The sequence below is a fragment of the Hemiscyllium ocellatum genome, chromosome 14 (assembly GCF_020745735.1).
Source record: "Hemiscyllium ocellatum isolate sHemOce1 chromosome 14, sHemOce1.pat.X.cur, whole genome shotgun sequence".
In the NCBI taxonomy this organism is placed as follows: Eukaryota; Metazoa; Chordata; class Chondrichthyes; order Orectolobiformes; family Hemiscylliidae; genus Hemiscyllium; species Hemiscyllium ocellatum.
In genome coordinates, this window is record NC_083414.1 from 74680459 (window position 1) to 74703219 (window position 22761).

At 45.4% G+C, this 22761-nt stretch overlaps 1 protein-coding gene across 1 annotated transcript in view; it reads left to right on the plus strand.

The window, feature by feature from the left end:
- The window catches only part of fgd5a (FYVE, RhoGEF and PH domain containing 5a), a 155610-nt gene that overhangs the window by 68966 nt on the left and 63883 nt on the right, over window positions 1–22761 (plus strand). The window contains exons 7-8 of the mRNA XM_060835264.1: window positions 5998–6085; window positions 13573–13623. Coding sequence (XP_060691247.1) covers window positions 5998–6085; window positions 13573–13623 — 139 coding nt within the window. The remainder of the gene's footprint in view (window positions 1–5997; window positions 6086–13572; window positions 13624–22761) is intronic.

Here is a 22761-nt window from a genome sequence, read left to right on the forward strand (position 1 = left end):
GCACTAAGGGAGGCTGCAGGGTAAATTTTCAAAGATGTAGCCAAGAATAGAGAATCGCTGCCATGAGGAAAAATTGGATTGGCCGAGATTTATTTCCTTGCTGCAGACGAACCGAACAAAGTCGTGTCAAATTATGTATTACTTCATCCTATATTAAATTTCATGCAACCGTACATCTGACCAATTGGCTAAGGGAAACAATTGCTTTCTATTCACCTTGTCCAAGTCCCTCCCAATCTTATACACCTCTATCAGGTCCCCCCAACCTGCTCCAAAGAAAATAACCTGAGCTCATCCAATCTGTCTTCGTAGCTGAAATTTTACATCTAAGGCAATATCCTGGTGAATCTCCTCTGCACTCCATACATTGCAATCACATCCTTTCTATAGTTTGGTGACCTGAATTGCACATAGTACTTCAGCTCCAACACGATCTCCCTGCTCTTATAATCTATACTGCAGCTGAAAAAGTGAAGTGTCCTGTATCTTTCTTAATTATCCTACTAATCACTCCAGACACCATCAGTGATTTGTGGATTGGCACCCCAAGATCCCTCTGTTACTCTGACCCACCTAGTGTCCTGCTATTCATTAAGTAGTCCCTTGTCTTGTTCATTTTTGGAAAGTGTGTCACCTCTCAGCTGACCAATCTGTTTATATCCTCCTGTAACCTCAAACATCTCTTCACTGTCAGTCACCAGTCAATAATTGTGCCATCCTCACACTAATCATCCCTCCCACGTTCTCATCTGCAGCTTTTCTGAAAAGTAAGGGACCAGCACTGATCCCTGTGGTATGCAATGGTATACAGGACTCCAGCCACACAAACACGCTTCTCCATCTCCTGTTACTAGGCCAATTTTTGCTAATTTACCCCCATGAGCTTTTACTTTCTTTATCAGTTTCCATGTGGGGCCTTGTCAAAAGCCTTACTGGAATCCATGTAGACTACATCAGCTGCCTTACCCTCATCCAAGCACTTCGTCATCTCCCTGAAAAGTTCCACCAAATTTGATAGCTTGGTACTGGGACCTGAACTATTTATAATCCATATCAGTGACTCAGATGAAGGGACCAAAGTTTGGTTGCTGTGAATCAGCCATAATCATATTGAGCTCAGACCCCAGAATACTGGAAGTTCATCTCGATAACCTTGCTCTTAAGCAGCTCAAGGCTGAAATCCTGGCAGGGGAGAGGGATGGAGTCAATGGTCAGGGACCAAGATTTGAGAGTGGGATTGAAGCTAATCATTAACTAGGGGAGTTTTCTGCTTCTCAGTCTGTCCATCATGTCACTCTGGATAGTTCTTCTCATGCTGTGATCCTTTGCTTTCCTTTCAGTTTAACTAACTTCAGCACCTTGTGCATTTGACTACATTAGATGAGTCAAGTTGTCAATGTTAATTATCTCAAGTTTTCTTTGCATTCTGCAACTTTCTGGCTCTCAGCATATTCGGGATTAAGTTCCTTCCAGATTCAGTTATCTGCATAATAAACATAAAGTCCAGAGATTATAGCGTGTTTAATTGAAAGTTGAGATGCTGGTCCTTAAGTTTGCACTGGAGCAATGCAGCAGACCAAGGGCAGAGATTCAGATATTTAATGAGGGGTCACTCTGTCTCTGTTTGATTTCTCAAATGTGGAAGAAATCACATTATGAGGTGTGAATATAGTAAACTAGATTGAACGGAGCAACGTAAATCATTGATCCACCTGGGTTTTGGGTTGAGGAGAGAGGGAATAAGGACAAACATTACTCATTCTTTATGAAAAGATGACATTGAAGGGTAGTTGAGGTCCTGTGAGGTGATAGAGATTTTGACCAAGGTGTGGTGGAGGGAATGAAAATGGGGAGCGGAAGATGTGTTTGATGTGGCACCATGCTGAATTTGCTGGTGGAAGTTGGTCAGGTAGAAAGTGAACACAAAGGAAATTCTATTCTGGGTCTGAGAGAAAAGAAAGGATGGTCATGATGTTTCTCCAGATCAGTGGGGTCTGTGTTAATTGTGTTTTTTTATGTTTGTATTGTTTCTCTGGGTTTGTCTTTTAGTTGGTCTGTATTTGTGTTTGAGAGCTACTAGCGAGTTTCATTTTCCCTTCTTCTATTATGGGATGTGGGCAAGGCCAACACTTTGTACCCAATCTGGACACTCAGCCCAGAACTGAATGACATGCTTATCCATTTTAGAGGAAAATTAAGATTCAGTCACATTGCAGTGAGTCTGGAGTCATGTGTAGGCCAGACCAGGTAAGGACAACAGATGTCCTTTGAGGAAGGAAGTCTGCTGTCATTAGTGAACCAGAGGGGTTCTTTTTACAACAATTGATGAATATTTCATGGGGCTATTACATAGGCTGTTTTCAATTCCAGATTTATTCAGTGAATTTGAATTCCACCAGATGCTAGGGTGGGACTTGAACCTCTATCGCCAGGCAGTAACATGGAGCTCTAATTACTGCTTGAGTCATATTATGATTATGCTACAATATGCTCCTGTGTTATGTTATTTGTATTGCTCTTTCTGTGTGTTTGTCTTTGTGTTTCTGTGTGTCGGTTTTTGTGTCAGTTTTTCTTTTGTCTGTATTGGTATTAGAATTTCTGTGTGTTATTGTTTCAGTGGGTCTGTGTTAGAGTCTGTATCTGTGTTAGTGTTTCTGCACATCTGTGTTTGTATTAGGTGTTCCAGGAGTCTATGTTGGTGTTGTTTGTTTTGCTGTTTCTGTGAGACTGAAACTTTAGATTTCCTACAGTGTGGAAACAGGCCATTTCGCCCAACAAGTCGACACCGACCCTCTGAACAGCATCCCAACCAGATCTATTCCCCTACTCTGTCCCTGTAACCCTACATTTCCATGGTTAATGCACTTAATTTACATATCGCTGGATACAATGGGCAAACCACCTAACTTGCACAATGTGGGAAGAAACCAGAACACCCAGTTGAAACCTGTACAAACAGGGGGAGAATGTGCAACCTCTACACAGACAGTTGCTTCAGGGTGGAATCGAATCCAGGTCCCTGGTGCTGTGAGGCTTTTGTGTTACTCTGGGTTTGTGTTAGTGAGTGTTTATATAGACCTGCGTTTGTATTACTGTTTCTATGGGTCAGTTTTTGTGTTTGTGTTCCTGTGTGTAAGCATTGTGTTGGTGTTTCTGTGGGTCAGCATTTGAGTTACTGCTTCTGTGGATCTTTGTTTGAGCTGATGTTTCAGTTGGTCAATATTTTAATTAGTGTTTTTTGTGGGTTTGTTGTGTTTCAGTATTTCTGGGTCACTGTGTTGCTGATTCTGAGTCTGTATTTGAGTCAGTATTCTTTGTCTTAATGGTAGTGTTGCTGTTTCTGTGCGTATGTTTAGTAACGCAGTTTTGCTGAGGGTTTGCATTATATTTCAGTTTGTGTGTGGAATTGTATTTGTGTTTCCGTGTGTCTGTGTTTGTATTGCTGTCTCTGTGCATCTATATTTAAGTTAGCATTTCTGTGGATCCGTATTTGAATTTGCATTTCTGTTTTTGTGGGTTAGTGATGGAGTTACTGGAATGGACCAGTGTTGTGCTTCAGTATTTCTATTGGTCTGTTTTGGTATTACTGTTTCTGTGTATCTGCTTTTATGTTTTCTGCCTCTGCTTTTTGTCTTGATTTGTTGTGGTCATGTGTACTCCAATACAGTGAAAAGCTCTGTTTGTGAGCAGTACAGACAGATCATAGTAAGCAAGAACATACCAAGCAGAAACTGCAACACGAACACAGACCCAAAAAAACTACAACACTCACACTGTCCTGGTGGTTTGGTTTGCGATCATGACATAATTTGGGACTTCATCTAGGATATTAACATAATTTGGGGACTCCTGTGGGATTTCAAATTCATGGACAAATTAGTTCGATTAGCTGAATTTGAGACTGGTTAAGATTTTTAGCCAGAATGAAGCATATAAATTACACTGCTCAGAAGGTGTACAAAGGAGTACATGAACAAGGTCAACACTATTTGAAGTTAGAGTCCATTCATCAGTCTAATAACAGCAGGAAAGAAGCTGCTCTTGAGCCTGATGGTGTGTGTGTCCAAGCCTCTGTATATTCTGCCCGATGGAAGAAGTTCTAAAAGAGTATTACCAGCATGAGAGGGGTCTTTGATGATTTTGGCAGCCTTTCCGTGGCATAAGAAATGTAAGTGGAGTCGATGGATGGAAGATTGGCTTCCGTGATAGTATGTGCTGTTGTCACAACCTTCTGAAGTTTTATGTGGTCCTGGACAAAGCATTCACTGTACCAGGCCATTATGCACTCAGTATGCATTCTATGGTTTACCTGTAAAAGTTGATGACAGTCCATTGGGACATGCCAAATTTCTTCAGCCACCTGAGGAAGAAGAGGTGTTGTGCCTTCCTGACCACAGCAGCTACATGATGAGAAGTCCAGGTTTCTGGTTTTTGTCCCTCCTTAGAACTTGATGCTCTTAATCTGTTCAACCTCAGCTCCATTTGAGTTAGTGTTGCAGTTTCTGTGGGTCTGTGTTCATGTTACAGTTTCTGTGGGTCAGTGTTAGTGTTGCAGTTTGTGTACGTATGTGTTCATGTTGCAGTTTCTGTAGGTCTGTGTTCGTGTTGCAGTTTTTGTGGGTCTGTGTTCGTGTTGCTGTTTCTGTTGGTCTGTGTTCGTGTTGCAAGTTCTGTGGGTCTGTGCTCGTGTTGCAGTTTCTCTGGGTCTGTGTTCATGTTGCAGTTTCTGTGGGTCTGTGTTCATCTTGCAGTTTCTGTGGGTCTGTGTTCATGCTGCAGTTTCTGAGGGACTCTGTGTTCATGTTGCAGTTTCTGTGGGTATGTGTTCGTGTTGCAGTTTCTGTGGGTATGTGTTCGTGTTGCAGTTTCTGTGGGTCTGTGTTCATGCTGCAGTTTCTGAGGGACTGTGTTCATCTTGCAGTTTCTGAGGGACTGTGTTCATCTTGCAGTTTCTGTGGGTCTGTGTTCATGCTGCAGTTTCTGAGGGACTCTGTGTTCATGTTGCAGTTTCTGTGGGTATGTGTTCGTGTTGCAGTTTCTGTGGGTCTGTGTTCATGCTGCAGTTTCTGAGGGACTGTGTTCATCTTGCAGTTTCTGTAGGTCTGTGTTCGTGTTGCAGTTTCTGTGGGTCTGTGTTCATTTTGCACTTTTTGTGAGTCTATGTTCATCTTGCAGTTTCTGTGGGTCTGTGTTCATGCTGCAGTTTCTGAGGGACTCTGTGTTCATGTTGCAGTTTCTGTGGGTATGTGTTCGTGTTGCAGTTTCTGTGGGTCTGTGTTCTTTTTGCAGTTTATGTGGGTCTGTGCTCTTGTTGCAGTTTCTACGCGTCTGTGTTCGTGTTCCTGTTTCTGTAAGTCTGTGTTCATATTGCAGTTTCTGTGGGTCTGTGTCTGTGTTCATGTTGCAGTTTCTGTGGGTCTGTTTTCATGTTGCGGTTTCTGTGGGTCTGTGTTCGTGTTGCCGTTTCTGTCAGTCTGTGTTTATTTGGCTGATTCACAAATGGAAAAATGAGTGATCTGCATTCTGGTCTAGCTTTGTGTCACTTTCTGTAGATAAACAATGGAACAGAGTTATTGCTAGTCAACTGCCCTTGTCGGGCCTCACGATCTGACTCCAGTTAGTCTCCCTCAGTTGGGATTTGTTTCAGGTCACCTGGATTCCTCTTCCTTCAACTAACCCATTTTCAGCATTGCCGTATTTAAATGTGGCTGCTGCTTTCCTTCTTTTCCGAGAGATATCTGGTTTCTCTTGACACATGCCCACTCTATGTGCAACTCCTGAGATGTTGTTTGTACTACTCACAGCCTGCAATGTTTCTGTGGGTCTGGACTTTTTTAATGTGTATCTGTATTTGTGTACCTTTTTCTTCTGAGAGTGACTGTTTGGAATCCCATGTTGATTATTTTTGTCATCTGTGTCAATCCTATGAAATGAGTTATTGGATTTACTTTTGAGTGATTTTAATTGGTCTCTCTTCCCGTGTGTCACGGTTTCTAGATCCATCCTGATTCTAACAGTCTGACTGTAAAGCAATGTCTTGTCATGCTGCTACTGCGAGTCCCTCAGTATCACCTTTATCTGACAGGTGAGTACACTGTTGAACAGAATCGTGTCTCCTTTCTGCATGTGCCATTCTCTTTCATTTTGCAATGGGACTGGAACATCCTGTTCTGAACCACGCAATGAAGGGAGCTGAAAACCACAAAATCATCGTGTGGCTGAGCAGAATTCAGTCATGTCAAGGCAACTGTTACAGGTGACGTTTGACTGTTGACTTCTGTTCTCGCTCATGTGACTCTTACAAATGCCATCCATGAGTAAGTGATCCGCAACTTCGTAAATTATTTTGATCTCAGGCAAATTCACTGCAAAAATAATTGTCCTGAATGTCATTTTCCAATAGTGTTGCATGAAATCTCTATAGATTATGAAGGGACTAACATTCTCTCGGTCCAATTTTTAAAATTATTTTCAAATCCTAGTGATTTACAGCACTATTGAGTCCCTGAGCTCTACCCGGAGCAATCCAGTCAACTGCTCAGCAATTCCGGACTGGTATTACGCTTGCAGGAATGGCTCTCTCTGTCACTGATTATCGAATCTCTTGTACTCATGTCCACACTTCCCTCTGCCTTCCTGTGCAGCCCAGTCCCCTGCAGTGTTGTTGACACATCTCCGTTACTCTTTCTACCCTTCAACACTGGAACCTGATATGAGTCCCAGAATTGCTGCACTGCCTGCTCAGAGACCACCACCCGTCTACCTCCAATCCCGCCCCAACTCCCACCTCTCTCATGCTGCAAGGTGACTACTTCCAGTAGCAACAATGGATATTCCTCAAGTTTTGGAATGCTGGAACAAATCTACAATTGGTACCTCACTCGGGGTGTGGTCTTCCAGGAAACACCTGAAGTTAAAAGTGTAAAATATGGAACTGAGACTGTCAATTGTTTGGAGTGTTAGCTGCTTTATTTAACAATGCTTATTAATCTTTGGTTCTATCAACAATCAAACACTCCAAAAAATGCCTAACGGCAAACAACTATAAATAAAATATTAAAGATAACTGAGCACTAATACCTAAGTACTTGTCTGAATTCCTTTTAGGTAATACCTTGAGTTGCACCCACTATGCTGCTAATATGTTGCTTCACTAGCTTTGCCTCTGTGGCTTTTTGTGATATTTGCTCCCATGTCTGCATTGTACTTAAATGATAAGTTTACTCTGTATCCAGCTCAATGTTCTCCCTGTTCTGTATCTAACCTCCATGTTATTTCTGTCCTGGGAATGTTTGAAAGTGGAAAATGTAGACTGTCTTTTACTTCGTGCAGCCGGCATTGTATATATCCTGGGAGTTGAGAGTGTGGTGCTGAAAAAGCACAGCAGGTTAGGCAGCATCTGAGGAGGCACGACAATCAACATTTCGGACATAAGCCCTTTATCAGGAATCATTCCTGATGAAAGGCTTATGCCCGAAATGTCGATTCTCCTGCTCCTCGGATGCTGCCTGGCATGCTGTGCTTTTCCAGCACCACACTCTCAACTCTGATCTCCAGCATCTACAGTCCTCAATTTCTCCTCTACCCTGAGAGTGTTTGATGTGGACAGTGTAGAGTGAGCTTGAGGGAATGCATGATTAACAGTAGGATTCTGGGAAACACTGAGGATCAGAGAGATCTAGGTGTGCATGGACACCGGTCCTTGAAGGTAACAGTGGATAAAGTGATTAAGAAGGCAGAGAAATACTTGCCTTTACTAGTCGAAGCATTGACGAGTTATGCTGGAGCTGTATAAAATGGTAGTCAGGCTAGAGTATTGTGTGCAGTTCTGGAATTCACATTACAGGAGGCATGTGATAGCCCTGGAGGATGCAGAGAGATTTACCAGGATGTTGCCTGGGCTGGACAGTTTCAATTATAATGAGGGTTTGGACAGTTTGAGGTTGTTTTCCTTTGAACAGAGGAGATTGGGAGGGACATGATTGAGAAGTATAAAATTATGAGGGGCACAGACAGGGTAGATAAAAAGAAACTTTTCCCTTTGAAGGTGGAATCAGTGATCAGGGGCACATATTGAATGAAAGATTCAGGAAATTTGGAGGGGGAGCCTATAAGGGTGTTAGAGGTAGAAGTCCTCGTAAGATTGAAGAGATATTTAGATGTTCACTTATGATGCCAAGGTATACCAAGTCATAGGTCATGTGCTGGAAAATGGGGTTAGAACGTTCAGAATAGGTGGTTATTTTTGACCAACGTGGACGTGATGGGTCAAATGTCCATTTTGTTTGCTGTAGACCTCTTAGGCTCTATGACTCACTCTGTACACAATATATATCATTGATTTGAATGTGGGGACCAAATGTAATATTTACAAACTTGCAGGTGATAAAGCTAAGCAAGAGTGTGTATTGTGAGGAAATTGTTAAGCAGCTTTGAGAGTGTTTGGACAAGCTTTATGAATGGACAAGGATGTGGCAGATGGAATATAATCTGGTTATCCACTTTGGGAGGAGAAACAGATGCGTGGAATATTTCTTAAGTCGTGAGATGTTGGGAAATATAAGTGTGCAAAAGTGAGGTAAGTAATGTGCAAGGTGTCCCTATAGATATGTCAATGAAGGCGAACATGCACTTTCAGCAAGCTATTAGGAAGCTTATAGAATGTTGGTTTTTATCGAAAGAAGATTTGAGTACAAGAGTAGTAAAGTCTGGATGAAGGGATATTGGTCAAACAGGGCCTAGAATTGATACAGTTTTGAAGAATGAGAGATGATCTCACTGAAACTGTAGCAATTACTTGGGCAGGGTAGATGCAGGTCAGATTTGTTTGAGGAGACACAATTTGAAATAAGGGAAATGTCATTTAGCATTGAAATGAGAAACATCCTTAAGACTCTCAGGTTGGCGAATCCATGGAATTCTCTCCCTAAGACGGCTAAGGAAGGTCAGCGTTTGAGTTTATTTAAAGAAGAGATTGATACATTGCTAAGTGCCAGTGACGTTAAAAGAGTTGGTTTAGGTAATAGCGCTCAATCAGCCATGATCATATTTATGTCATATTGACAAAGGAATGAGGTCCTGAAAGCAGAATTTAGGGAACTCAGAAGTAGATTAAAGAAGAGGATCCAAAAAGTAGTAATTCAAAGTTTGTGAGAAGATTTGTAGCTCGGGTGCTTGTTGTTGTGGTTCTGTTCGCCGAGCTGGGAGTTTTTGTTGCAAACGTTTCATCCTCTTTCTAGGTGACATCCTCAGTGCTTGGGAGCCTCCTGTGAAGCGCTTCTGTGCTGATTCCTCCGGCATTTATAGTGGTTTGAATCTGCCACTTCCGGTTGTCAGTTGCTGTCCGCTGCAGTGGTCGGTATATAGGGTCTAGTTCATAACAGCACACAAACCAACAGCCACTCTCAGACAACAACTCACCAGGACAAAGGACCCGATACCCAGCAGGAGCAAAACCAACGTGGTGTACAAAATCCCATGCAAGGACTGCACAAAACACTACATAGGACAAACAGGAAGACAGCTAACAACCCGCATCCATGAACACCAACTAGCCACGAAACAACACGACCAGCTATCCCTAGTAGCCATACACTCAGATGACAAACAACACAAATTCGATTGGGACAACACCACCATTATAGGGCAGGCCAAACGGAGAACAGCCAGGGAATTCCTAGAGGCATGGCACTCATCCACAAATTCTATCAACAGACACATTTAACTAGGCCCTATATACCAACCACTGCAGCGGACAGCAACTGACAACTGGAAGCGGCAGATTCAAACCAGTATAAATGCTGGAGGAATCAGCACAGAAGCGCTTCACAGGAGGCTCCCAAGCACTGAGGATGTCACCTAGAAAGGCGACGAAACGTTTGCAACAAAAACTCCCAGCTTGGTGAACAGAACCACAACAAAAAGTAGTAATCTTTGGATTATGCCCGAGATCAGATGCGAGTGCGTATTGGTAAAGGAAGTTACTTGGGATGAATGTATGGCCCAAGAAATGGTACAGGAGGGAGAGCTTTAGATTTCTGGAACATTGGGACCATATTTGAAGGCTGTACAAAGTGAAAAGGTCCTACCAGAATTAGAAGGGACCAGCATCCTTGTGGGCAGGTTTGCTAGAGCTGTTGGGGAGGATTTACACTAACTTGGCAGAGGGCTAGAAAGAGTGTTCAGCAGGAGAAGATGAATGGTCAACATTCGGAGACACAGCAAGTAAGTCAAGATGGCACAAGGGAGTTTATCAATTTTAATGCTAGGAGTCGGACAAATGAGGGACAGATGGGTTGAGGGCATAAATAAAAGCATGGGGGAATTATGTTATTGAGACATGGTTCAGGAAGAAGCAGGGTTGGCACCTCAATATTCCAGGATACAGGGTCTTCAGGGAAGGACAAAAAAAAAAGGAAGCGGTGTTGCAATTTTGATCAGGGAATCTATAACAGCAGATTAAGAAAGGATGATAGCTTAGAAGGCACCTCAAGTGAAGCTATATGGGCAGATACTAAAAAGCAAAAAGGAGCAATCACTTTGCAGTGGTGTACTCTTGGCCTCTTAACAGTCCAAGAGAAATAGAACAGATATGTGGGCACACTTCAGGAAAAGTGTAAAAGTGATAAGTGAATACTGGGTGATTTTGACTTCCCCATGTATTATGGATGTAATGCAGGAATAAGAAGGATGCACTCACTATGATGGAGTTATTCTGTCGGCCTCCCATTTGCCCAAGGGAGAAAGTGGAACAGATATTTAAACAGATCATGGAAAGATGCAAAAAACACAGGATTGTTTTAGTGGATGATTTTAACTTCCCTAATATGGAATGGGGCTCCTGAGTGCCAGGGACTTAAATGGGGCAGAATTTGTTTGGTACATCTGTGAAGGTTGCTTGAATCAATATGTAGATCGTCCACCTGGGGAATGGGCCTTGCAATTGAAAAGAGCCTGGCTAGGTGATCGATGTTTCAGTGAGGGAGCATTTTGGGAACAATGATCATTATTTCATAAGTTTTAAGATGGTTGTGGATAAGGATAACACTTGTTCTTTGGTGAAAATGCTAAATTGGGAGAAAGTTAATAACAACAGTATTAGGCAGGAAGTGGAGAAATAGGATTGGTGCTATCCCTTCCCTAGAGGCCCTACTTTTCAACTTGTTACCTAACTTCCTAAATTTCCTTAGCAGGACCTCACCTCTACTCCTGCCTATGTCATTGATACCAACATGGACCATGACCTCTGGCTGCTAACCCTCTCATTTCAGAGTTTCCTGTGCCTTCTCGGAGGCATCTTTGACATCTGCCATTGAGTATATTTAAAACAGATGGATCAAAGGTTACAGGGAGAAAGCAGGAAAATGGGGTTGAAAAACTTATCAGCCATGATTGAGTAGCGGAGCATTCATAAGTTTGAATTAGACTGATTTGCCTAATTTCTTCTCCTAAGTCTTAAGGTCTTATGGACCCTGGCACCAGGGAGGCAACTCCTGGATTCTCGCTCGCAGCCATAGAAATGTCTGTCTGTACCCCTGATTATATAACCCCCCTATCACTATTGCTTACCTACACTTTGACCCCTCCTGAGCCAGTCATGGTGCCAGTGATGTTGTTGCTGCTGTTGTATCCCCTGAGGGGCCATTCCTTCAACCCTTGCCCCAGCAACTTCCAAAGTGTTATACTTATTTGAGAGGAGAATGACTGCAGGGAACTCCTGCACTTCCTTCCTGCCTGCCCCTCCTGGCAGTCACCTGTCTATCTGGCTGAACCTTTGGTATTTCCACATCCCTGATAAAACATTCTGCCTCCTCTATGCTCACCAGACTGCTGCTCCAACTGCTGTTCCATGTGGTCTGAGAAGAGCTGCAAGTGGATACACATAGTTGTCAGAGTCATTTGTTGTCTTTTTGATCTCCCACATCACAGGGGGAGCACTCAACTAACTGCCATTACAAACTCTTGAATACATATGAGATCAAAAGAAACAGGAAGACCTGATCTTAACGCAGCTTGCCCTCCACAGCAAAGCCAGAGACTTACTAAAGCCTGCACTTGGACCTCACAACCCCTCTATAAAATGGCTGCTCCCACTCAATCTTGTCTCCCTTTTACGGGTTTTTATAAGCTGGTAGGAATGTAAAACTCTCCCAGAATCCACCTTCTGTCGCTCATCACCTTGTGTGCCTTGACATCGTGAGTGTGCATCTAAATACTACTTAGATGAAGGTTTCATGATGGTTTCTGCCTGTATCACCCTCACAGGCAATGGGTTCCAGATTCCTGAGTGCAGGAGTGATGTATAAAAATGGTTCCAGAGATGAGAGACTTCAGTTATGAGGATCAGTCAAGGTGAGGCTAGGAGGCTTGCGGCGGGTAACTCATCCTGATTCCCCAAAGTCTATCCACCATCTATAAAGCAGAAGTCAGCGGTATGATGGAATACTCCCTAGTTGCCTGGATGAGTGCAGCTCCAACAACACTCTAGAAGCTTAATATCATCCAGGACAAAGCACCCCATTTCACTGGCATCACATCCAGAAGTAAACACACCGTTCACCATCGACATTCAGGAGCAGCAGTGTGTACCATTTGTAAAATGGACTGCAGAAATTCGCCAAAGGTCCTTAGACTGCACTTTCCTGGATCACTTCCATCCAGGACAAGGGTAAGGGAATCCTACCATCAGCAAGTTCCCCTCCAAGTCAGTCACCATCCTGTCACTGGGTCAAAATCTGGAAATTCCCTCCCTCAGGGCATTGTGGGTGTACATGGAGCATGTGGACTGCAACGATTCAAGAGGGCAGCTCACCACTATCTTCTCAAGGGAAACTAGGGATCGACAATCAATACTGACCCAGCCAGTGACCATGAGTGAGTAAGAATGAAAGCTGGGAGAAATCTCCTTGGGGAGGAGGGTACGAGTTCTGATAGAGACTTTCAAATTTATGAGCAGGCACGTGGAGTAACCATTGCCGATTATAAAAGGAACAAGAATGAGAGAGCATAGACTTAAAATGATTTACAAAATGAAGCAAATAAAGTCAGGCGGAACTTTATTACAAAGTAAATAGAGTATGGAATGCACTGCCTGCAAATGTGGACGCAGGTTTAGTTGAGGCATTGAATGAATATTCGCATTAACAGAATAAGCACAGGTATCGGGGAAAAACAAGGTGAGTAAAATGGTCATTTTGTTAAGAGATGATGCAAGCATGATACACTGAAGGACATCTTACTGCACAGTAATATTTTGTGAGAGAGCAGAAGTTTTACTATGTAACTAAAGTGGTGCTGTACCCTGTTCTGGTATTGTTTGATGAGGACAGTGTGAAGGAACTTTATTCTGTAATTATCTCCATCTTCTCGATGTGCTAGAAGTTTGATTTGGTGTTTCAGAGGGAGATTGGCTGACTTGCTGATTGTGATTAAGGTTTGTCATTGCACTGATGTTCCTCAGAGAGTGTGTAAGCTTTCAGATGGAGAAGTACAGAATGATCTCTTTCCGCGCTGCTTCATGATGGAACACAATGATCTTTGAATGTATCAGCAATCAGTTGTTTCTCTTTACAGATTACTTGAATAATTTACATCCCGACAATTCTGAATATGAAGATACTCAAGGTAACTACAGAACTACAAAATACAATCTACAGACACATGAACAAGAAGGGAATAGAGATCATATGCAGGCAAAAAGGGATTAGTTTAGATGACACAGACATGATGGGCCAAAGGGCCTGCTAGTTAGAAGTTTATATTGTGCAAACCCCAAGGTGATTGATTAAAGTGATGCCGGTGCTGAGAGGAATGGTTTACTAGAGAGGTGTGGATTCTGATTGTTCCTGAAAGCTCAATGGCAGTAGATTCCAATAATAACTTACAGAGTCATCAAGGGGATCTACAAGAGAAGCAGGGCATCGATTTCTGACATTCTGCTTTCATTTGGACTCTGCAGATATAGTTTTGTATTCATACATGTCTTGGATTAGAGCAGTGACGATGAGATTGGAGCTTGCCTCTGGTGTAGTGTTGGATTTGGGAGTGGAGCTGAAAATGTGTTGCTGGAAAAGCTCAGCAAGTCAGGCAGCATCCAAGGAGCAGGAGAATTGACGTTTTGGGCATGAGGAGAGTTCAGGAATGAGTCTCTCCTCATTCCTGAAGAAGGGTTCATTCCCGAAATGTCAATTCTCCTGCTACTCCAGCATCTGCAGTCCTCACTTTCTCCTAGAAGATTTGGGAGTGGAGCTTGCCTCTGATGTAGTGTTGGATGGGGAGGGGAGTTGTCTCTGGTGTAGTATTGGATTTGGGAGGGGAGCTTGTCTCTGGTGTCATGTTGGATGTGGAGTTGAGCTTCCCTCTGGTGTAGTGTTGGATTTGGGAGTGGAGTTGCCTCTGGTGTAGTGTTGGATTTGGGAAGGGAGTGAGCAGTGGTGTGTTGGGTTTGGGAGGGGAGCTTGTCTCTGGTGTCGTCTTGGATGTGGAGTTGAGCTTGTCTCTGGTGTGTTGGATGGGGAGTGGAGCTTGCCTCTGGTGTAGTGTTGGATTTGCGAGTTGAGTTTGCCTCTGGTGTAGTGTTGAAACTGGGAGTGGAGCTTTCCTCTGGTGTTGTATTGGATGGGGAGGTGAGCTTGCCTCTGGTGTTGTATTGGATGGGGAGGTGAGCTTGCCTCTGGTGTAGTTTTGGATTTGTGAGTGGAGCTTGCCTCTGTTGTAGTGTTTGATGGGGATTGGAGTTTCCATCTGGTGTAGTGTTGGATTAGTGAGTGGAACATGGAAGATAGAACAATACAGCACAGAACAGGCCCTCTGGCCCACGATGTTGTGCCGAACATTTGTCCTAGCTTAAGCACCTATCCATGTATTTATCCAATTGCCGCTTAAAGGTCACCAATGATTCTGACTCTGCCACTCCCACAGGCAGCGCATTCCATTCCCCCACCACTCTCCAGGTAAAGAACCTACCCCTGACATCCCCCCTATACCTTCCACCCTTCACCTTAAATTTATGTCCCCTTGTAACACTCTGTTGTACCCAGGGAAAAAGTCTGTGACTGTCTACTCTATCTATTCCCCTTATCGTGTTATTAACCTCTATCAACTTCATCCTTCGCCGTTCCAATGAGAAAAGTCCTAGCACTCTCAACCTTTCCTCGTACGACCTATTCTCCATTCCAGGCAACATCCTGGTAAATCTCCTCTGCACCCTCTCCAAAGCTTCCACATCTTTCCTAAAGTGAGGCGACCAGAACTGCACACAGTACTCCAAATATGGCCTTACCAAGGTCCTGTACAGCTGCAACATCTCGTCACGACTCTTGAATTCAATCCCTCTGCTCATGAACGCTAATACACCATAGGCCTTCTTACAAGCTCTATCCACCTGAGTGGCAACTTTCAAAGATCTATGTACATAGACCCCAAGATCCCTCTGCTCCTCCACCTGACTAAGAACCCTACCGTTAACCCTGTATTCCACATTCTTATTTGTTCTTCCAAAATGGATAACCTCACACTTGACAGGGTTGAACTCCATCTGCCACTCCTCAGCCCAGCTCTGCATCATATCTAAGTCCCTTTGCAGCTGACAACAGCCCTCCTCACTATCCACAACTCCACCAATCTTCGTATCGTCTGCAAATTTACTGACCCACCCTTCGTCTCCCTCTTCCAAGTCAATTAATAAAAATAACAAACAGCAGAGGACCCAGAACTGATCCCTGCGTACCTCCACTTGTAACTGGCCTCCAGACTGAATATTTACCATCTATCACCACTCTCTGACTTCGACCGGTTAGCCAGTTCTCTATCCAACTGGCCAAATTTCCCACTATCCCATGCCTCCTGACTTACCGCATAAGCCTACCATGGGGAACCTTATCAAATGGAGTTTGCCTCTGGTGTAGTGTTGGATTTGGGAATGGAGCTTACCTCTGGTGTAGTGTTTGATTTGGGAGTGGATATTGCCTCTGGTGTTGTGTTGAATTAGGGAGGGGAGCTTGCCTTTGGTGTAATGTTGGATTGGGAGTGTTGGTTGCCTCTGGTGTAATGTTGGATTTTTGAGGGGAGCTTGCCTCTGTTATCTTGTTGGACTTGGGAGTGGAACTTGCCACTGGTTTGGTGTTGGATTTGGGTGGGGAGCTTGCCTCTGGTGTAGTGTTGGATATGGGAGTGGAGTTGTCTCTGGTGTCGTGTTGGATTTGGGAGTGGAGTTTGCCTCTGGTGTCGTGTTGGATGGGGAGTGGACCTTGCCTCTGGTGTAGTGTTCGATTTGGGAGTGGAGCATGTCTCTGGTGTAGAATGGATGTTGGAGGGGAGCCTGACTCTGGTGTAGCATTGGATGGGGAGTGGGGTTTGCCTCTGATGAAGTGTTGGATTTGGGAGGGGAGCCTGCGGTGGTGGTGTGTTGGATTTGGGAGGGGAGCCTGCGGTGGTGGTGTGTTGGATTTGGGAGGGGAGCCTGCGGTGGTGGTGTGTTGGATTTGGGAGGGGAGCCTGCGGTGGTGGTGTGTTGGATTTGGGAGGGGAGCTTGTCTCTGGTGTAGTGTTTGATTTGGGAGTGGTGCTTGGCTCTGGTGTAGAATGGATGTGGGAGTGGAGCCTGCCTGTGGTGTAGTGTTGGATGTGGAGTGGGGTTTCCTTCTGATGTAGTGTTTGATTTGGAAGTGGAGCTTGTCTCTGGTGTCGTGTTTGATTTGATATTGGACCTTGCCTCTGGTGTAGTGTTGTATTAGGGAGGGGAGCTTGCCTTTGGTGAAGTGTTGGGTTGGGAGTGTTGGTTGCCTCTGGTGTAATGTTGGATTTTTGAGGGGAGCTTGCCTCTGTTATCTTGTGTGATTTGGGAGTGGAGCTTGCCTTTAGTGTCGTGTTGGATATGGGAGTGGAGTTGTGTCTGCGTGTAGTATTGGATTTGGGAGGGGAGCCTGCGGTAGTGTTGTGTTGGATTTAGGAGGGGAGTTTGTCTCTGGTGCCGTGTTGGATTTGGGAGTGGACCTTGCCTCTGTTATCTTGTTGGACTTGGGAGTGGTGCTTGCCTCTGGTGTAGAATGGATGTGGGAGGGGAGACTGCCTCTGGTGTAGCGTTGGATGGGGAGTGGGGTTTGCCTCTGGTGTAGTGTTTGATTTGGGAGTGGAGCTTGCCTCTGGTGTAGGATCGATGTGGGAGAGGAGCCTGTCTCTGGTGGAGTGTTGGATGGGGAGTGGGCCTTTCCTCTGGTGTCGTGTTCGATTAGGGAGTGGAGCTTGCCTTTGGTGAAGTGTTGGATTGGGAGTGTAGATTGCCTCTGGTGTAATGTTGGATTTTTGAGGGGAGCTTGCCTCTGGTGTAGTGTTGTATTTGGGAGTGGAGTTGTCTCCTGTGTAGTGTTGGATTTGGGAGGGGAGTTTGCCACTGGTGTAGTATTTGATTTGATATTGGACCTTGCCTCTGATGTAGTGTAGTATTAGGGAAGGGAGGTTGCCTTTGGTGAAGTGTTGGATTGGGAGTGTTGGTTGCCTCTGGTGTAATGTTGGATTTTTGAGGAGAGCTTGCCTCTGTTATCTTGTGTGATTTGGGAGTGGAGCTTGCCTCTGGTGTCGTGTTGGATATGGGAGGGGAGTTGTGTCTGCGTGTAGTATTGGATTTGGGAGGGGAGCCTGCGGTAGTGTTGTGTTGGATTTGGGAGGGGAGTTTGCTTCTGGTGTAGTGTTTGATTTGGGAGTTGGGTTTGCCTCTGCTGTAGTGTTGTATTAGGGAGAGGAGCTTGCCTTTGGTGAAGTGTTGGATTGGGAGTGTAGGTTGCTTCTGGTGTAATGTTGGATGTTTGAGAGGAGCTTGCCTCTGTTATCTTGTTGGATTTGGGAATGGACCTTGCCTCTGGTGTAGTGTGAGATTTGGGAGTGGAGCTTGCCTCTGGTGTCATGTTGGATATGGGAGTGGAGTTATCTCTGGTGTAGTATTGGATTTGGGAGTGGAGTTTGCCTCTGGTGTAGTGTTGGATTAGGGAGGGGTGCTTGCCTTTGGTGTAGTGTTGGATTTGGGAGTGGAGTTTGCCTTTAATGTAGTGTTGGATTTTTGAGGGGAGCTTGCCTCTGGTGTAGTGTTGAATTAGAGAGGGGAGGTTGCCGTTGATGTAGTGTTGGATTGGCAGTGTATGTTGCTTCTGGTGTAATGTTGTATTTTTGAGGGGAGCTTGCCTCTGATATTTTGTTGGACTTGGGAGTGGAGCTTGCCACTGGTATAGTATTGGATTTGGGAGGGAACGTGCGGTGGTGTTGTGTTGGATTTGGGAATGGAGCTTGCCTCTGGTGTAGTGTTTGATTTCGGAGTGGAGCTTGCTTCTGGTGTAGTGGTGGATTTGGGACTGGAGCTTGCCTCTGGTGTAGAATGGATGTGGGAGGGGAGCCTGCCTCTGGTGTAGTGTTGGATTTGGGAGTGGAACTTGCCTTTGGTGTAGTATTTGATTTGATATTGGACCTTGCCTCTGGTGTAGTGTTGTATTAGGGAAGGGAGCTTGCCTTTGGTGTAGTGTGAGATTTGGGAGTGGAGCTTGCCTCTGGTGTCATGTTGGATATGGGAGTGGAGTTATCTCTGGTGTAGTATTGGATTTGGGAGTGGAGTTTGCCTCTGGTGTAGTGTTGGATTAGGGAGGGGTGCTTGCCTTTGGTGTAGTGTTGGATTTGGGAGTGGAGTTTGCCTTTAATGTAGTGTTGGATTTTTGAGGGGAGCTTGCCTCTGGTGTAGTGTTGAATTAGAGAGGGGAGGTTGCCGTTGATGTAGTGTTGGATTGGCAGTGTATGTTGCTTCTGGTGTAATGTTGTATTTTTGAGGGGAGCTTGCCTCTGATATTTTGTTGGACTTGGGAGTGGAGCTTGCCACTGGTATAGTATTGGATTTGGGAGGGAACGTGCGGTGGTGTTGTGTTGGATTTGGGAATGGAGCTTGCCTCTAGTGTAGTGTTTGATTTCGGAGTGGAGCTTGCTTCTGGTGTAGTGGTGGATTTGGGACTGGAGCTTGCCTCTGGTGTAGAATGGATGTGGGAGGGGAGCCTGCCTCTGGTGTAGTGTTGGATTTGGGAGTGGAACTTGCCTTTGGTGTAGTATTTGATTTGATATTGGACCTTGCCTCTGGTGTAGTGTTGTATTAGGGAGGGGAGCTTGCCTTTGGTGAAGTGTTGGATTGGGAGTGTTGGTTGCCTCTGGTGTAATGTTGGATTTTTGAGGGGAGCTTGCCTCTGTTATCTTGTTGGACTTTGGGAGTGGAGCTTGCCTTTAGTGTCGTGTTGGATATGGGAGTGGAGTTGTGCCTGGTGTAGTATTGGATTTGGGAGGGGAGCCTGCGGTAGTGTTGTGTTGGATTTAGGAGGGGAGTTTGTCTCTGGTGCTGTGTTGGATTTGGGAGTGGACCTTGCCTCTGTTATCTTGTTGGACTTGGGAGTGGTGCTTGCCTCTGGTGTAGAATGGATGTGGGAGGGGAGACTGCCTCTGGTGTAGCGTTGGATGGGGAGTGGGGTTTGCCTCTGGTGTAGTGTTTGATTTGGGAGTGGAGCTTGCCTCTGGTGTAGGATCGATGTGGGAGAGGAGCCTGTCTCTGGTGGAGTGTTGGATGGGGAGTGGGCCTTTCCTCTGGCGTCGTGTTCGATTAGGGAGTGGAGCTTGCCTTTGGTGAAGTGTTGGATTGGGAGTGTAGGTTGCTTCTGGTGTAATGTTGGATGTTTGAGAGGAGCTTGCCTCTGTTATCTTGTTGGATTTGGGAATGGACCTTGCCTCTGGTGTAGTGTGAGATTTGGGAATGGACCTTGCCTCTGGTGTCATGTTGGATATGGGAGTGGAGTTATCTCTGGTGTAGTATTGGATTTGGGAGTGGAGTTTGCCTCTGGTGTAGTGTTGGATTAGGGAGGGGTGCTTGCCTTTGGTGTAGTGTTGGATTTGGGAGTGGGGTTTGCCTTTAATGTAGTGTTGGATTTTTGAGGGGAGCTTGCCTCTGGTGTAGTGTTGAATTAGAGAGGGGAGGTTGCCGTTGATGTAGTGTTGGATTGGCAGTGTATGTTGCTTCTGGTGTAATGTTGTATTTTTGAGGGGAGCTTGCCTCTGATATTTTGTTGGACTTGGGAGTGGAGCTTGCCACTGGTATAGTATTGGATTTGGGAGGGAACGTGCGGTGGTGTTGTGTTGGATTTGGGAATGGAGCTTGCCTCTGGTGTAGTGTTTGATTTCGGAGTGGAGCTTGCTTCTGGTGTAGTGGTGGATTTGGGACTGGAGCTTGCCTCTGGTGTAGAATGGATGTGGGAGGGGAGCCTGCCTCTGGTGTAGTGTTGGATTTGGGAGTGGAACTTGCCTTTGGTGTAGTATTTGATTTGATATTGGACCTTGCCTCTGGTGTAGTGTTGTATTAGGGAGGGGAGCTTGCCTTTGGTGAAGTGTTGGATTGGGAGTGTTGGTTGCCTCTGGTGTAATGTTGGATTTTTGAGGGGAGCTTGCCTCTGTTATCTTGTTGGACTTGGGAGTGGAGCTTGCCTTTAGTGTCGTGTTGGATATGGGAGTGGAGTTGTGCCTGGTGTAGTATTGGATTTGGGAGGGGAGCCTGCGGTAGTGTTGTGTTGGATTTAGGAGGGGAGTTTGTCTCTGGTGCCGTGTTGGATTTGGGAGTGGAGCTTGCCTCTGGTGTAGAATGGATGTGGGAGGGGAGACTGCCTCTGGTGTAGCGTTGGATGGGGAGTGGGGTTTGCCTCTGGTGTAGTGTTTGATTTGGGAGTGGAGCTTGCCTCTGGTGTAGGATCGATGTGGGAGAGGAGCCTGTCTCTGGTGGAGTGTTGGATGGGGAGTGGGCCTTTCCTCTGGTGTCGTGTTCGATTAGGGAGTGGAGCTTGCCTTTGGTGTAGTGTTGGATTGGGAGTGTAGATTGCCTCTGGTGTAATGTTGGATTTTTGAGGGGAGCTTGCCTCTGGTGTAGTGTTGTATTTGGGAGTGGAGTTGTCTCCTGTGTGGTGTTGGATTTGGGAGGGGAGTTTGCCACTGGTGTAGTATTTGATTTGATATTGGACCTTGCCTCTGATGTAGTGTTGTATTAGGGAGGGGAGCTTGCCTTTGGTGAAGTGTTGGATTGGGAGTGTTGGTTGCCTCTGGTGTAATGTTGGATTTTTGAGGGGAGCTTGCCTCTGTTATCTTGTGTGATTTGGGAGTGGAGCTTGCCTCTGGTGTCGTGTTGGATATGGGAGTGGAGTTGTGTCTGCGTGTAGTATTGGATTTGGGAGGGGAGCCTGCGGTAGTGTTGTGTTGGATTTGGGAGGGGAGTTTGCCTCTGGTGTAGTGTTTGATTTGGGAGTGGGGTTTGCCTCTGGTGAAGTGTTGTATTAGGGAGGGGAGCTTGCCTTTGGTGAAGTGTTGGATTTTTGAGGGGAGCTTGCCTCTGGTGTAATGTCGAATGGGGAGTGGGGTTTGCCTCGGGTGTAGTGTTGGATTTGGGTGTGGAGTTGTCTCTGGTGTAATGTTGGATTTTTGATGGGAGCTTGCCTCTGTTATCGTGTTGGAATTGGGAGTGGAGCTTGTCTCTGGTGTCGTGTTGGATTTGGGAGTGGAACTTGCCTCTGGTGTAATGTTGGATTTTTGATGGGAGCTTGCCTCTGTTATTGTGTTGGAATTGGGAGGGGAGCTTGTCTCTGGTGTCGTGTTAGATTTGGGACTGGAGCTTGCTTCTGGTGTAGAGTGGATGTGGGAGGGGAGCCTGCCTCTGGTGTAGTGTTGGATTTGGGAGTGGACCTTGCCTCTGCTGTCATGTTGATATGGGAGTGGAGTTGTCTCTGGTGTAGTATTGGATTTGGGAGGGCAGCCTGCGGTAGTGTTGTGTTGGATTTGGGAGGGGAGTTTGACTCTGGTGTAGTGTTTGATTTGGGAGTTGGGTTTGCCTCTGCTGTAGTGTTGTATTAGGGAGAGGAGCTTGCCTTTGGTGAAGTGTTGGATTGGGAGTGTAGGTTGCTTCTGGTGTAATGTTGGATCTTTGAGGGGAGCTTGCCTCTGGTGTAGTGTTGAATTAGAGAGGGGAGGTTGCCGTTGATGTAGTGTTGGATTGGCAGTGTATGTTGCTTCTGGTGTAATGTTGTATTTTTGAGGGGAGCTTGCCTCTGATATTTTGTTGGACTTGGGAGTGGAGCTTGCCACTGGTATAGTATTGGATTTGGGAGGGAACGTGCGGTGGTGTTGTGTTGGATTTGGGAATGGAGCTTGCCTCTGGTGTAGTGTTTGATTTCGGAGTGGAGCTTGCTTCTGGTGTAGTGGTGGATTTGGGACTGGAGCTTGCCTCTGGTGTAGAATGGATGTGGGAGGGGAGCCTGCCTCTGGTGTAGTGTTGGATTTGGGAGTGGAACTTGCCTTTGGTGTAGTATTTGATTTGATATTGGACCTTGCCTCTGGTGTAGTGTTGTATTAGGGAAGGGAGCTTGCCTTTGGTGTAGTGTTGGATTGGGAGTGTTGGTTGCCTCTGGTGTAATGTTGGATTTTTGAGGGGAGCTTGCCTCTGTTATCTTGTGTGATTTGGGAGTGGAACTTGCCTTTAGTGTAGCATTGGATTTGAGAGTGAAGTTGTCTCTGGTGTAGTGTTGGATTTGGGAGGGGAGCCTGCGGTGGTGTAGCATTGGATTTGAGAGTGAAGTTGTCTCTGGTGGTGTTTTGGATTTGGGAGGGGAGCTTGTCTCTGGTTCGTGTTGGATTTGGGAGTGGAGCTTGCCTTTTGGTGTAGTGTTGGATGGGGACTCTTGTCTGTCTTTGGTGCTGTCTTGGTATGGTGTG